The sequence below is a fragment of the Cavia porcellus genome, unplaced genomic scaffold, assembly GCF_034190915.1.
Source record: "Cavia porcellus strain 051 isolate PalLab524CR breed Dunkin Hartley unplaced genomic scaffold, mCavPor4.1 scaffold_4, whole genome shotgun sequence".
Taxonomy (NCBI): domain Eukaryota; kingdom Metazoa; phylum Chordata; class Mammalia; order Rodentia; family Caviidae; genus Cavia; species Cavia porcellus.
The window spans coordinates 105480040-105496478 of NW_026947487.1; the positions used below are offsets into that span (position 1 = coordinate 105480040).

Genomic DNA, 16439 nt, shown 5'->3' on the forward strand with positions numbered 1-16439 from the left:
GTTCAAGGCCAGGCTGAGCAACATAATAAGACCACATCTCAAAAAAAAAAAAAATGCGTACACAAAGGTTAGATTTTTTTAAGACAGAGAGAGGGATGGAGGAGAGGAAAGAAGAAGAGAGAGGAGGGGAGGGCAGGAGAGAGAAGGAAAGGAAAGAGAAGGAAGGGAAGGGGAGAGGAAGGAAGGGAAGGGAAGGGGAGGGGAGGAGAGGGGAGGGGCTGGGGTTCACACAGCCTATTGAAGGCACACCTCCAACAACTTCAGGACTCCTAATAGTGCCACCCTGGTGCCCAAGCACCTATTACATGGACTTCTGGGGTGCACTTACAAAACAGAGTATTTCTCTAATAGTAATTTTCAATGTCCGTATGAGTCATATTTCATAATTACTGTAGTTCCTTACCTTTGTTCCATGTTTTTGATTGGTGATTACTAAGCCTACTATGCTACTCTTCTACCCTGTTGGGCAAAGACAGGCCCCTACAATGCCAAAGAGGAACGACCTTGTAAGCAGACAAACAGACTTTATCTCAGGTCCTTATCAAAACCTCAGGTTGTGCTCTTGCTTCTTTAATCAGAACCGGCCACTTTAGACCCACAAGAAACCGGGAAAGCGAAAACTTCCTCAAGACTAAGTCAGCCAAGTTCTCAGACTCAGTTCAGAAAGAAACAAACATCACAAGCCAGGTGAGTGCCTTTTCTTGCTCAAGACATCCAATAAGGCCACCCTCCAATTAGCACTGGCCATCAAACACCTCCCAAAGGTAACAGGCTTTGAATCTACTATGGCAGAAATATGAAGTAATTTTTTATATATGTATACGTGTGTGTGTGTGTGTGTGTGTGTGTGTGTGGTTTTGGCTTAGGGTTTGGGTTTGGTTTTGTTTTTTGTCTTTTTGAGACAAAGTTTCACTATGCAATTCACGTTGCCCTTAAACTTTGTAGCCCAGGCTGGCCTTGGAATCCCAGAAATCCTCCTGCCTCAGCCTCCAAGTGCTAGGATTACAGGCATGCACCACTGTGCCCGGCCTAAGTAATTATATTGAAAACTCACTTTTATTTTAAATTGAAGCATTACAACTTTTAATTTGGATGCCTTCCTTTGCTTTAAAACATTCATGAGCTCCCCCAATGCCTTAAAAATCTTCCCCAAGCATCGTTTGACAGAAGCCTAGAGAGAAGCCCTCCTCTGAATGTCTTATCCAGGAGTAGCGTATGTAGCAGGTACTCAGGAGACAGTGACTAAGTTAATAGCAACCTCCAAGTATGGCTGTACAGTCACACTTTTCCACACCAAGACCTGCTAAAGGAGTGTAGTGTGCCACCCCTTCTGGCCACCTTCAGCAGCCATGGTGACAATTTAGGGAAGTTCCTGACATTCTAAAGGATGTGGAGTTGGTGTCTGAGGATGATCAGAATAAATCACCTTCCTAATGCAGTAGTACTACACCCCCAAGGGGATTGGCTAGGAGAGAGAGCACAGGCCAGGGGAGGAATGTGTCTCCAAGAGAAGGGGGCACAATCTGCCCATCAGAACTAGATCCCCGCCCACCACTGTGCTAGCTTCCAGGGATAGCACAGTGGGTGCTCTAAAGAAGCACACCCCAAGTCAAACTGTCCGTTGGCAGAATTTTAAAACAGCAAGAGGAAGGAGGAGCCTGAGAACCAGAGGAGGGTATGCTAGCTGTGCATCTCTGGGAGGGGAGCACTGGTTATCAAGCCCAGGAGAGAAGTGAAGCTCCTCACAGTAACATGCACCACTATCAGTACAGCAAGGATTTCAGCCACCTCACCAGTTCCTGCCAATTTCCTGGACCCATCCAGAAGACCTACACAAACCCAGCTGCTAAGAGTGTGAGTCCAGTGAGAACACTCACACTCACACTACAAAAGTGACTTCACCACTCACCACTAGGTAGCAAGAACCAACAGAACCCTAGGACCTGGTCCCCCAAGACTCAAGAAAGCTCCTGCAGAGCACAGGAAGTCTCATCTGTGTGTGCCCCGATTCACAGTGCAGCCGAAGAACCACAAAAGCATTCTTCCCTGGGTTTTATATTTCCGAGAAAACTTGGATGGCGGAGCTACAGCACTGCAGCACATGTTCTGGGAAAGATGAGGACAGAGCCTGGGCTGGCAGAGACAATTCCTCCTGATCTCAGGGCAGTGCATCCTCAGCACCGACTCTGGTTACCTTGTGAACTTCGAGCACGAAGGCACAGAGCCAAGGACGCCAAGGACAGACATCCAGTCATTTCCCCTACACTAATATTCCATTTTCTTAGCCTAACCCTGTACTGGAAGCTATGCTCTCTGCTTCCTGTATACTTTTTCATTTAACCCTCCAGCTGCTCTGAGATCAGGAGCTTTTTGTCCCACTTTAAAATATAAAAACAGAGACCTAGAGAAGTCATTTGCCCAAGGTCAGATACTTTGTGTGTCACCAGGCTTGGATTCTAACCCAAGAGTATCTGACTCAGAAGTCCATAATCTTGTAATCACAGTCTAATCTGCATCCCTCTTCTGCAAGACTCTTGCACTGAGTAAGTGTTCCACGACGTCTGTTTCCTTAAATGCTGGGCTCCGCAGGGAGTGCCTTACCTCTGGGCTCAGAAGGAAAGTGCAGAAAGCAAGCACTGAGGGCCCTGCACCAGCCAGACCCCCAGGCTTTGCTCTGGCTCTGGTGACCCTGTCTCCCCCACCCTGTCCTACAGGCCCGCTTTTCCCATGGTATGTTCACCGTGTACCCTGGGTTCGGCTCCGTTTCTCCCGGAGGACAGCAGATTATCACCGTTGATTGTGTGGCTGACCCCGTGGGAAAGTGTGAGGAGTTTTTAGCCATCGATATCTCCGACCGAGACCCCAGAGAGTATCCGGCTGGCATTCCTTATACTCTGCTTGCTGAAGCCTGCCTACCAGGTACTGCCACTCAGCCTGGACCACACCCTGAAAGACCTACATTTGTAACACCTCTCCCTCTTTGGGCAAATTCTTCTAAAGGATGTCTAGGAAATAAGGCTGGTTGCATGCTTCAGACCTTAGAACTTCCTCTAAGGTCGTAGCCATATTTTTCCTTAAAGCCTTATAATCACATAGAAGGTATGCCAGTGCAAATTGCTAGCTTTCCTGGGCCCAGTCCTGCATTCTCAGGTATAAAGTATTACTTATCTGAGAATCTCAGTGGCACTGGATGTGGTGCAGGACCTAGGAACAATGAATCCTACAAATGCTTAAGCCACTCTGTGGGTTACTCATGCACAGAGAAAAATACCCAGTAACTGAGAACTCTGAAGTTTTAACCCAGCAAGCGTTCGGCTAAGGCACAGAGAGAACTCTACTTCTCTGGAGCCTCCAGTCGAAGCAGGCCAAGGGCCACCTTCCTCCTAAGCCCACCCCGCTCCATCTCGATCTCACCACTTCTTGCCATTGGCAGGAAGAGACTGATGGAGATGTGGCAAACTTTTGTAAAGATAGTGCAAAAGAGAAAGAAATAACCAAATTCACCCCATCTCTCCCAGCCCTTGAGGGGATTTCCCTGCCCTTCCTCTGTTAATGCTTTCCGAGTCCAAACGCCCAGATTAAGAACAGCAGGCATCTGGCAGCCAGCACCATCTCACCACCTTCCTTCCCCTCCCCAGCCTTTGTGACCGACAACTATGCCTCAATATTTGAGGAGCACCACATCTGCACCAGTCTCAACCTGCAACACATCCTGGAGACCACAGAGAGTGGGGGGCTGTTTGTGGAGGACGAGAACAAGTTCATCTTCTGCAATATCCTGGTGGGCCATCAGGCCAAGGCTCGGTTTAAGATCAGCAACGTGGGCAAGATTCCCTGTGACGTCAACCTCGTAGTTAAGCCCCTCTCTAACAAGGTGAGAGGCTCCAGTTGACCCCAACCCAGCATGGTTGGAGAACCCTGGGGAGCCCCTGTACCCAGAAAAACTTTATCCGGTTCTCCAGCCCTGCTGGAAGTTCTGAGAGGCCATAGGCTGTAGGCTGTGTATGGTAGCAATGTCACCCTGGACTGAGCTGATGTATACGAAGGAGAACCTCCTTCATCCACCATACAGTGTCTGCACTAGTCTGAGCACTGAGAAGTTTAGCTTAAGATGAGTCACTCCTTGACACACTGGCTCAATTTTAATACTGTCAGATTTAGGGGATGTCTGGCCACGAGGATAATACAGTTGTTGAGCCCACTCCAGAGTGACAGAAGTGACTTACAGTTACTGCCGCATTTCACTTTCCCAACAACTTTCAGACTTTGTATTATTATCCTCTTCCACAGTTAGGGAAACTGATACTCAGAAGAACTCTACGCTTCCCTGAGGTCCCAGAGCTTGGGAATATACAGCTAGACTTGAGGCTCAGCTTCATCTATGTTCAAGTAAATAATAAGTGCACATCTCTAAGGATGCTAGACTCTAAATTCCTTCCCTCTTGAATCCTCGCCTCACACAGGAACAGAAAAATCCAGGACAGCATGACAAAGGACTTAATTAATGGGCTTCTATCCCCCCTAATTTCTAATTAAATGTATTGCAAATACTGCCTGAAGGGCTGCTTCTATTCTTTGCCTGAAGGTGGAATTTGGCCCCACGTGGTCATCATGTCTTAGAGGGGTATTGTTGATGCCTGATGCCAGTGGGGAGGGCCCCAAGGAGGGTTGGTTTCATCCTGAGCTGCAGAGAGAATGGGCTTTCCCCAAAGAGTGTCAGCACAAGAAGGTAAGGGGAGGGAGACCATCTAAGCTCTTCTGTGGTTACTCTCAGGCCCTGTGACATCCAATCATTATTCTCTGCTATAAGAAGTGAGAAAGCCTTATTTGCAAAGAAAGACTTCTTTCACAGGGTTTGCAGACCTCAAATGATCTCCTCCTCCCTGGTCTTGAAGGAAATCCACTTGAAAAAGAAAAGAAACTAACACCTTCAGCCAAAGAACTAGAGGAGAGAGAGTTTACAACAGGGCAGGAGAGCAGAGCAACATGCCCCAGCATCAGTGCAAAGCAGCTAACATGCTCTGGTTTGCTCCTGCTTTCCAGCCTGTTGCCCGCATCACTGACATCTTTGAAGTGGAACCCAACAAGATGTGCGTAGCCAGTCGCTCAAATGCCTTCGCCACAGTGTTGTTTACCCCACAAGCCATGCAGAGTTACCAGTGTGTCTTGGAGGCTACCTTGGATGGCTTGCCCAGGTACTGTGCCTCTCTCAGGACTACAGCCCCACACTGTCTATGGCAGGGATCCCTAACCCACAAGCCATCGGCCAGTATCTGTCCATGGCCTGTTAGGAACCAGGCCACACAGCAGGAGAGAAGCAGCCTTGACCCAGAAAAACTTCTTCGTATTTACAGCTGCTCTCCATGGCTCACATCACTGCCTGAGCTCTACTTCCTGTCAGACCAGCCTCATTAGATTTTTTAAATTATTGTTATTGGTGCATATTCATAGTACATAAGTAATTACATTCCTTGTTGGTACGTGTACATGACACATCTTAATTCTATTTTTACTCCCTTTCTTTTTCCTCCCCCCACTTCCCTCCATCTCTGTCTATGTATGACATGGTTATAGCATACAATGATCACATTCCTCATAGGAACTTGGTACATGTCTATAACACATCACAGTTCCCCTTTCTTTTGGATCTCATTTCCACTGCCATCTCTTGATTCCCTTCCCATATGCTAAATATCTGTCTCCTTACTTCCTACTGTCTTTTATTTTACTCTTTATATTTTTTAATTTCTCATACAAGAGAAACTATGCAATATTCAGGATTGAGTGTCTGATTTATTTCTCTTAAGATGCGTATCAGGTGCACTCATTTTCCTACAAATGACTCAAGTTTATAGGAGCTGGAACCCTATTGTGAGCTGAATATACAAAGAATCTCAATCATGCAGTCCTTTGAATCATCCTGAAACACACACACACACACACACACATCTGTAGAAAAATGTCCCATGAAACTGGTCCCTGGTGCCAAATAGACTGGGGACTGCTACGTATGGGATGCCACTCCTGCCATGCCAGGCTAACAAGCCTGGGTCTTCCTGTTCCCTACAGTAACGTGGCCAGAAATCGGGGCCTCGTGTTTGATATTGTTGGTGAGGGGACTCTCCCTCGAGTGACCGTCGTGAAGCCAATTCTCTATAACCAACATGGAAACCCTTTGCTCCTCTTCAAGAGGCTTCTGCTTGGTCATTCAGAGAAATTGCCTCTCATCCTCAAGAACAATGGTGCCATTCCTGCCCAGGTATTGCTGAGGGTGAAGCGTGGGTGGAGAGGGAGGAAAATGGCTCTACTTAGACTCGGATGTTGGGGTCCCTGCCATTCCCCAGTGGTTGAGGACTTCTTTAACAATCCTCAGACATTAACCTGTGTGTGAGGGCCACACAGAGGGGAATCTGGCACATTCTCTGCTCCCTTGGAAGGCAGGAAATCCTGTCACACAGAACACTACTATTCACTTGTGAAGCAGTGCACAATCATGTCCTGGGAGAGGAGGATGTTATATATTCTTAGCATCTTAATTATTTTTCCTTTTTTTCCCTTCAATGAATACTACATTTGTAATGGGGAGGGGGGAGAAACTTCATTAGGATGAGAGATGCAATATCTACAGGGATTTGGGGCTCAATTATTGAATTTATGTTTTATTTTATTAAAAATTTAATAAATTATGTGTCATGCATAAGACTAGGACTTCTGGGAATGATTTATTTCTACTCAGAACACAAAGGAAAATTCACTGTCGATGATGCTAGAGTGGGGGTTGAGGATACTGGGTTTCAGCAAGTAGGCATGGAACTACACACATCCTGAGGAGCGAAAAACTCCAGTCACCAGAAGCAAAAGCCTGACTCACAAACTGGTCAGCTCCAGCTCTGTGAGAGGGGGAAGAATGGAGGGAAATAAAAATGGAGGTCTAGAGAATAGGAAAAACCATGGAAGGACTTGGAGTCTATGTATGTTTCAAATTCTCGTAGACATTATTATTACTGTTTTTATAGTGCAGGCTGTTCTAGAGGTACCCATATATTTGTCATTTTTATTGCTTTCCATTCCTGCATTTCCAGTTTCCTGAGACCCTTTCCCTGATGACAGAAAAATACTCTTTATTTCCTTAATGTGAGATGCTAGTCATGGATTCTCTCCATTTTTATTTGAAATCTTTATTTTTATTTTTTTTACTGCAAGGGTTTACTGGGACTGAACTGAGCTCCATCCTCAGCCTTCCTCCTCCTTTTTTATGTAATTTTTGCTGGCTAGAGGGCTCTTACTTGGCAGTTGTTTTCTCTCAGCAATGGGAGATTGTTTTCCCAGGTGTTCTTGGCTCCATTGTACCTGCAGAGAGATCAACTATAACTTTAAAATATTGTTTTTAAGACAGTGTTGTGGTTTTTCTGACTGTCTTTAATGTTTTCCCTTGGAGTTTGTTTTGTGAAGTTTTTTAGTAAGTCTAGATATGGGTTTCTTTTAATCTGTCCTTGTAATTCACAGACCTCTTGTTTCTGTGGATTGATTTCAAATTGACCTTACAAAATCCTTAGACATGTCTTTAAGCATGGCTTCTGTTCCTTTCTCTCCTCTCTCTTTCTGGGATGCCAGTTTGATATATTGAAAATCTCAATCTCTCTCTCTCTCTCTCTCTCTCTCTCTCTCTCTCTCTCTCTCCTTCTCCCTCTCTCGTTCCCTCCCTCCCCTCCTCTATCCCTTCCTCCCTTTCCCTGGGTTCCCACACTCACATCCCTTGATCTGGTACTCTTTGTCTTCTTAGCTCTGTAATATTTTTAAGTTTTTCTGTATTAACTCTAGCCTTTTTCGTTCCCTTGAGTCCAGTGTTGCCAGCTTACCATTACTTTATACTGCTACCATTACTGTGACTTTTTAAATGTTTTAACATCTAGTATGGTGAGTTCCTGCCTGCCTGCTGCTGTTTGGTAATTTTTCTTAACAATTTTTGCCTATTAATCCCAAATATGAACTTTGGAGAGAATTTCTACTTAAACTCTCTTCCAGGAGCAAGGTTTAAAATTCCCACCCATTTATATAAATATTTTATATAAATAACTTTATATATAATTCCTACAGATGACTTCTTATTAATCTCTAAGTGTATAATCTGTCATCTCAGAAGCTTCTTATGTAATATCACCGTTTCTCTTTCCTTCATACCACATTTTTCATAGTATTCAAGCTTGCTTGGGATGGTACCAGTATCATTACGTTCTAAAAATTCTGCTGATTTACCTCACCTAATATCAGACTCTACTCTTAACTTTCTTCTGATGAACTAGAAACTACTTTTTTCCCTTGAAATAGGTCAGAAGCCCACGTGTTTTTCCCTTATCTTGGCAGGATACTTACCATGACTCTAGGTGACAAATCCACAATATCTAGGAGGTGCTGGCTTTTAGGAATTCCCACCCATGAAAACCCTGATAGAATTTGGAAAGTCACCTATACTCTTTGGACCTCTAGTTCCTCAAATAAATTAAGACTGACGTGGATGAATGAAAATTTTTTTGTCCACTCTAGAACTAATATTTATTATACCTCTAGAAACTCAGAAAAGTGAATACTACGGACAATGGTTTGGGGTCCTTCCTAAAAAAGTATCACACGCCAGACTCAAAACTCCTGAGTAGACTGTGAGCTCAACACTCAACTCTGCTTTCCTTCTGCCAACAGGTGCATGTGGACCTGCGAGACCAACTAGGAGTCTTCTCCCTGAAAGGGAGGCCCACCACCTCCTACATCTATATCATTGAGGAAAACAAACCAGAAGAAAAAGGTCAGTGAAAGGCAATGGGTTTCGGTAGCTGGTTTGTTGGGACTTCTTGGGGCCCAATGGGATGCTCACTTTCATCACCAGTCACCTTTAGCTAAAACTCCTTCCCATACCTGGGCTGCTTTGTCTTCAGCCAGGCTCTTTATGGATGCTTATTTCTTTAAACTGATACTAAATGATATCTTCTTTATTTCTGCAGCAATAAAAGCTCACACGGCTTCCCTGATTGTTTCTCCTGGAAACACAGCTGAATTCGATGTCTGTTTCCATTCCCACAAAGTTGGGAGAGTGACAGGCATCATTCATCTGTCAGTGATTGACAACCAGTATGAGGAGACCCTCATCCACCTGGTGGGAGAGGGCTACAAGGACGACATCACCTTGGACAACATCCGTGGGCTGGTGGCTTCCACCAACGAAGAGGCCTCAAATATTTCTGAGATCATAGAGGTCACCGAGGAAGACACCATGGATAACTTGCTGGCAGGTGGGGAAAGTGGCAGGCTCTTGGGCCATTTTAAATGAGGGTGAAATTAAATAACAGCCTTAGCGTCCTGAGAGTTTAGGAATGAATTTTCTCTTCCCCACTGTATGCTCATCATGCCCAGCTTGGTCTCTGCCTCCATCCTCCCATTCGTTCATGCTCAATCAGTGAACCTTTCCTGAGCATTAGTGTACACATGCCAGGCACTACACTAAGTCCTGGAGTTGCAGAGTTTCTTAAGGAAGTCTCTGCTTTTAGCAAGATTCTAGCTGGATATTAATATTATAGTTCAGCTAATAAGTGAACTAATGCTTTCATGTAGTTTTCCCTGCCTATCTTTTGATTGGCTGTATTAGCATTATCTAACCATACTACCTCCAGAATGTCATTCTCCACATACTCAACATCTTGAGAGTGAGTACTGTATCAACATCGCCTGGGATGTTAGAAATGGGAATTTCAGGCCCACCCTGACCCACTGATTAGCATTTGCTTTTTAACCAGGACGCAGATGATCTGTGTGTATCCTAAAGCCTAAGACATGCTGCTCTGTATTCTCTCAGGCACTGAGGCTTTGTTTACTGATCATATTCTTTGGAGTAGGAAAAAATTTACTTCATTCTTATTATCAAAAAAGCATTTGTTGAGTGTGCTCATTGTGTCATTGGTTCCCATAAAGTGAGTTATAAACACAGGCTCTAGACTTTTCTAGGAGCTTAATTACAGTCCTGGAATGTACAATTAGGGACTCTATAGAATGTGGGTTGAAATCATCACTCCTTACGCACTTGATTTTTCACCTTTATTTGACGCTAGATAGCAACATCTTTCCAGTATCAGGAATTAAAGAACAACCAATAGTAAACCCAAGTTCAAAAATCAGATTTCATATCTATTATGGGACTGCCAGAATACAAGAGTCCCCAGTAAATTTAAATTTCAGATAAACTGCAAATAATCTTTAGGATAAGTGTGCCCCCAAAATTGCACAGGACATGCTTATCTTAAATTTGTTTCATTGTTTATCTGTAATTCACATTGAACTATATTTTATCTGTCAATCTAACCCTTAACTGTACTGTTTTACCAAACAAATGAAGTTGGAGACCTATATTTTCTCTTATACAAGTGTAAGTGAGGGCCAGAGTGAATGAAGGAATGAATGGATGCATTGATGGATAGATGGATGACTGCATGCATGGATGCATGGATAAAGAATGGATGGAGCATGGATAGAGGCATGGATGTATGGATGCATGGACAGATGGATAAATGGGTAGATACATAGATAGATGGATAGTTGGGTGGATGTATGGATAGATGGATAGATAGGTAGATGGCTGTATGGATGGATAGATGGATGCATGGATAGATGGATGGATGCATGGATAGATGGATAGATGGATGGATGCATGGATGCATAAATGCATTGATAGATGGGTGGATGGATGGATGCAAGCATGCATGGGCACATGAATGGATAAGTAAATTTTCCTATGGTAAAAAGTCTTGCTAACCAGGCATTCCAAGTTTTTCAAATATAACCATCCAGACAAGGAAAGTTTGTCTAAAAGTGAGGCACAATGTCTGACAGTTTCTGCCTCTTGAAGGAAGCAGGGCTTCCAAGACAGTCATGGAAGATTCAACCAGCCTTTGCTTCTAACTCCTAGCTGCTCTTATGGACCACATCCAGTTTGGGGACTGCCACATTGGAAACAGCTATACCGCAAGCTTCACAATCACTAACCACAGTCAAGGGAATGTGGTACGGTTCGAATGGCCACTTTTGGCTACCGTTTCTTTCTCCCCACAGGTAAGTGAAGTCCTTTCACTGTGTTCTGGACTCCTGTAGGCCTCAACCAACCCCAGTCTCATATCGACCCATTACCGTGGGTGCATGGAATGAAATGGATGCATCCCAAGATGGGAGGCAGCTCAGGAAACATGGCATTCAGACCTGGTACCAAAGGATGCTGTTCACATCCACTCCAGGTCTAAAAAGGATGAGCAGAGAATGCAATCTGCCAAGATTATTACTAGGCTGAAGATGAAGAATTTTTATTGATGAATTTTATTTTAGTTTATTAGTACATGTGTGTAATACATGTTTACATTCCTTGTGGAGAGTTAGCACATGTACAAAACACAACTCAGTTCCTTTTTCCATCTCCTTTCCCTTCCCTTTATCCCCCCTCTACCCATCTCTTGATCCCCGGCCTTTCTTATTTGTTAGTACATGTTTGTAGTGCGCAATGTTTCCATTACTCATGTGGAGTTAGGACATGTACGTTACACATCCCAATTCTTTTTTTTTTTTCATCTTGTATTTCTTCTCTTTTCCACTCCCTCATCTCTTGATTACCACTCCCCTTTGAGAATAATCTATCTCCCTACTTCCTAGGGTCTACATTTAATTTTGCTCTTTACTTTTACTCTTGGTGTCTCAGGAAAGAGAAACCATGTGATATTTAATCTTGTGTGAGATGAGGAATCCTGAGGAGGCCTGAATGGATGAATGCAACCCAGCTCTCCTGTCCCAAAGCGTGGGCCTGGGTTTCCTACATGTGTGTTCTTTAGAGCATTTTAGTCCTTCAAAAATGGTTCACCAGGGCCAGGGATTTAGCTCAGCAGCATAAATGCCTGACTGGCAAGCACAAGCTTGTGAGTTCAATCGCCGGTACCAAAAATAGTTCACCAAAAGCTAAGGGAAGGATGGTGGGTCCTGTGTACAGCAGACATTTTAGAAAACATCACAAGTTACATCTTTCTCTTAAAGATTAACCATGCTTTCTCTTAAAGGTTAACCTCTAAAAGGTAAGAGAATAGTTGGAGAGAAAGAATCAAGATATATCATGTACAGGTACAAATTCTATACGATGAATGTAATCATTGTGCATACCTAAAATGTATCAATAAGCTTACTTAATTAAAAAATATATTTAAAAAGTTAATCATGCCTTCAGGAGTCAGGGATTTAAGCTCAGTGGTACAGCACCCACCAGGCAAGAATGAAGTCATGAATTCAATTCCTGGTATCAAGAAAAAAACCTTCAGAAATCTTTCAACATATTAAAATCTATTTAACTCTGTTTTTAGTCCTCTTATCATCTGACTTTTATCTTCTTAATATACACATTTTATAAATTGCTGACCAAAGCTCAACATTGAATAAGGTTCAGGACACTATTTTACCATGTTCTGGCCTCTAGCCACCAGTTGCTGTTTGCAAGACAGTTTATGGTTCTCAGGACCTAGGGACACCCAAATATATTTGCTGCCTCCTGCTCTATTTGCACACAGCCTCCAAGTGTGCTCAAATGTAGAACTTTAGGAAGATGAAGCCAGGAAGCTTGGAAACCCTCCTATGTCACCTTCAAACTCTTGATTAAAGATTAAAGTTGGTTTCTTGGATGGATAACTTCACTTTAATCTTTCCAACCCCAGTATGGCCCAAATCCATCCCTGAATAGTATTTACTATAAACAGAGTGCATATAGTTTCAAGCTTAATTCATTTAATCCTCCAAGGTAAACACTAGTGGTATCCAGATTTGACCTTTAAGGGAAGAGACACGGTATGGTCTCAACATATGTGTGTTGGAAATTCTAAACTTTCCTTTCTCCTTTCCAGAAGAGGGATAATGTGGAAAGTGTCAGGAATGTGATAGGGCTGTCATGTATGTGGACATATGAGGGCATACGTATATGTGTCTTTGTACACAGTACAACAAATGATTTTATTTTGCAGTCTAAACTGGATTTCCTTTATATTGGTGTTCTTAACCCCCTCAAACTCTGGTCTCAGGACTCCTTTACAATCTTAAACATCATTTTTTTGGTGGTGCTTAGGACTGAACCCAGGGTCTTGCACTTACAAGGCAAGAATTCTACCACTGAGCCATATCCCCAGCCCTCTTAAACATTTTTGAAAACCCCCAAACAAGTTTTGTGTATATAGGTTATGTCTATCAGTATTTGCCATATTAGAAATTAACTCAGAATATTTTAAAACATGAATTTTTATTTTAAAATACAATAATCCACTACCTGCTAATGTAAAAACCATATTTTATGAAAATAGTAATATTTTTAAAAATTGAGAAAGATGACATTTTTAAAAAACTCTTTAATGTCTGGCTTAATAGTCATCTGGATTCAAATATCTGAGTTTGTATTCCATTTGACACAATATCTATGCAACCTCTAGAAACCTTATCTCATGTAACTTCTACTGTACACTCATGAGAAATTGAGCAAAAAAGTCAAATAGCATCTTTGTATTACAGTGAAATAACTCCGCAAAGGTCTTGGGGCCCTCAAAGATTGCTAGATCATATTCTAAGAACTCTAATATACTCTGTTCATGCATCATAATTTGTGTAGCCCATACTGACTAAGTGTAAGGCGGTTATGTGTGCATTTGGAGCCATACTGTCCAAGTTTGCATCCAGATCTTCCAATATTAATGAAAGCAATTCACAAGTTTCATTGTCTATCAAATGAGAGTGATAGCTGTACCTCTAATACTAGGGATGAACAGAATTGTATAAATCTTAGAATTAGGCCTGAAGCAAGTAACAGTTTGGTAATTATTGGTTGTACTTGTTATATGATTACACTTTTAAGGACCTCATATATATTTAACTTAATCTGCATATACAGGTTTGGGTGATTCCTTTTTTTTTTTTTTTTTTTTTTGCCAAGACTTGTACCTTTACCCTTCTCTGGAATGTCATTATTGCATATGAAGAGTCCTTGAAATTGAATTCTTACAAGTACTAATACCAAGCTCTTCCCTAGATAGGCCACCTCCACCCTGGCTGTGCTAAGAACATAGTGCTGACCATGAAGTCTGAGGTGCCTGTCACTCTGAAGAAGATGAACATCAAGTGCAAGCTCTCCAAGATCATGTTTCAGCTCCCTGAAGACCAGGTCCCTGACTGGGATGACCGCATGCGCACAGTCAAGTGGGTGGATGTGCCCCGAAACACACCAGGAGCCCTCACTACAAAACGAAAAGTAAGTAGGGACATCAGCATAAATGTGACCCAGCTTGTTATGCCCAGAAGCTACTGCTCTCAAGTTCAGGCTCTCATCCTCTGTCATGGAAAATGGGAAGTGTTCCCATTCTTCTGACCTTGATTTTAAAAGAGACAAGCTGAGCTCCCATAGATGCCTCTCCATCCTTACTACACATAATCACAGGGACACCCATTTTTGTTGGTAGAGCATTAGCTTAAGCTCTACGTAGGCCAGAAATGATCTGGGCATACACAAAATTTATATATATATACACCAGACCACCTTTTTCTTCAGAAATGCCATAACTGCTCTTTAAGTGATCTTTTGCCATCAGGTCTCCAGAATCTGATTAGTCACAATCTTTGCTTCATAGAAGAATCTCATCTTAGTCCACCCAGGCCCCTGTTTTATTTATCCCTTCATTAGTTTCTTTTTAATAACAGAGGGAAACATATATTTAACAAGAATAGTGCATGTAAAACTTGGCTACCTGTGTGATTCTAACCATTCTGTCTCTCTTCCACTGTACCAAAGGTGATGGCTATCTTGAATCTTGTCTGGTTCATGCCCTCTGTTTTTTTATTTTTGTTTCTTTCTTAACTTAATGCATTCTAAAATGCATATTTTAGTTGTAGCTTTTAGCTCAGTTTTTTAAAAAGTTTAATGCTTCTGATCATTCATATTACTGCATGTGCTAAACTGTATCAATTTACTGTTTATGTGAAATTTCATTATTATTTATCTATCCCTCTTTGAAAATTATTTGGAGTTTTGCTATCATGGACAGTTTCAATGAGCATTAGTGTTGATGGCATTGCTGTACATGTCACATGGTGTTAATTTGTGAGAGTTTATACAGTATTTCTCGAGGTGGAGTTGTTCATTATAGGATAAGTGAGAATGTTCAACTTTCCAAAGTAATGGCCAGGTGTAGCAGTTTATACTCCGCTAGGTAAGAGATCTTATGGATTTTTATCTTCTCTGGTACTTGGCACCATTAGACATTTTTATTTGTGTCATTGAATGAATGGGAAATTGTCTCACTATGGGCCTAACTTGCATTTCCCTAAATACCAATAAGGTTAAGCAGATTTTCTCTTATATGAGTGCCTTTTTGTGCCTTTTACCCACTTTTCAATTATGAAGCTTGTGCTTCAGATGAGTTATTTTATTTTTAATAAACTTTTGTTTGCATTATTTTTCTGCAAATATCCTCACCAAATTTATACATGTTAATTTTAATATAATCAAATTTATCAGTCTCATGTTTATTACTTATTGTCTTATTTTTAAAATCCTTCATTCCCAGAAAGTCATTCACTTCCATTTTTAAGTTTAAGAGCTTTGCTTTTGATATTTAAGCACTTAGAACACCTGTACTATATATATGATATAAGGCAAGGATCTAATTTCATATTTTTCACCCAGATAATGTCTTGCCAACTCTCTTATTTACTCTTTTTGTTCTCCAATGATCTTTTACAGTCTAGCAACATATATCCAAATTTTATATATGCCTAGGTATTTCTGCTCGCTCTACTCTGTTTCACTGTCAATTTGTCTATCCCTGTGCCTGTTTTACACTGCCTTAATTTCCGCACCTTTATAATCCATCATGATATTTGGAGGGAAGCTCCTCCTCTGTGCAGTTTTATTCTGAAATATTTTGGTCATTCTTGATCCTCTTATATTTATTGGCTGATTGATTGAGATAGATAGACAGGTAATAGATAGATGAGATGAGATATCCCCTCATGGAAACTTGGTTGGAATTGGATTGCAGCTATAAAATAAGTTTAGTTTAGGAATAAACATTTCATATTAATTTGTCCTGACTATTCCATAATCTTCTATTGTCTTTTCAACTAACAAAATATATCTCTCTAGTTGTTAGGTCTTCTTTATTCAGTTTCTTTAGTAGTAATAAGGTTCTTTGGGTTTCTCTTTATGATTTTTTATTGTATTTTAATAGTCATGGAACTCTGTTCTTTATTTGTTCTTTCATGAATTTTATTATTTTTCTAGAATTTTTCCAATTTTTCATGTGTATTTTTATAGCATCATTTATAGTATTTTCTGCTTAGATCTGTAGAGCTAATAATGACACCCCTTTTGGTTTCTGAGATTGGTTGTTTGT

General features: G+C 41.7%; 1 protein-coding gene across 1 annotated transcript in view; it reads left to right on the forward strand.

Moving 5' to 3' along the window:
• The window catches only part of Hydin (HYDIN axonemal central pair apparatus protein), a 411964-nt gene that overhangs the window by 345688 nt on the left and 49837 nt on the right, over nt 1-16439 (forward strand). The window contains exons 58-66 of the mRNA XM_023565963.2: nt 579-687; nt 2715-2919; nt 3639-3874; nt 5044-5195; nt 6070-6259; nt 8698-8800; nt 8997-9284; nt 10952-11094; nt 14081-14299. Of these exons, the coding sequence (XP_023421731.2) occupies nt 579-687; nt 2715-2919; nt 3639-3874; nt 5044-5195; nt 6070-6259; nt 8698-8800; nt 8997-9284; nt 10952-11094; nt 14081-14299 (1645 nt within the window). The remainder of the gene's footprint in view (nt 1-578; nt 688-2714; nt 2920-3638; nt 3875-5043; nt 5196-6069; nt 6260-8697; nt 8801-8996; nt 9285-10951; nt 11095-14080; nt 14300-16439) is intronic.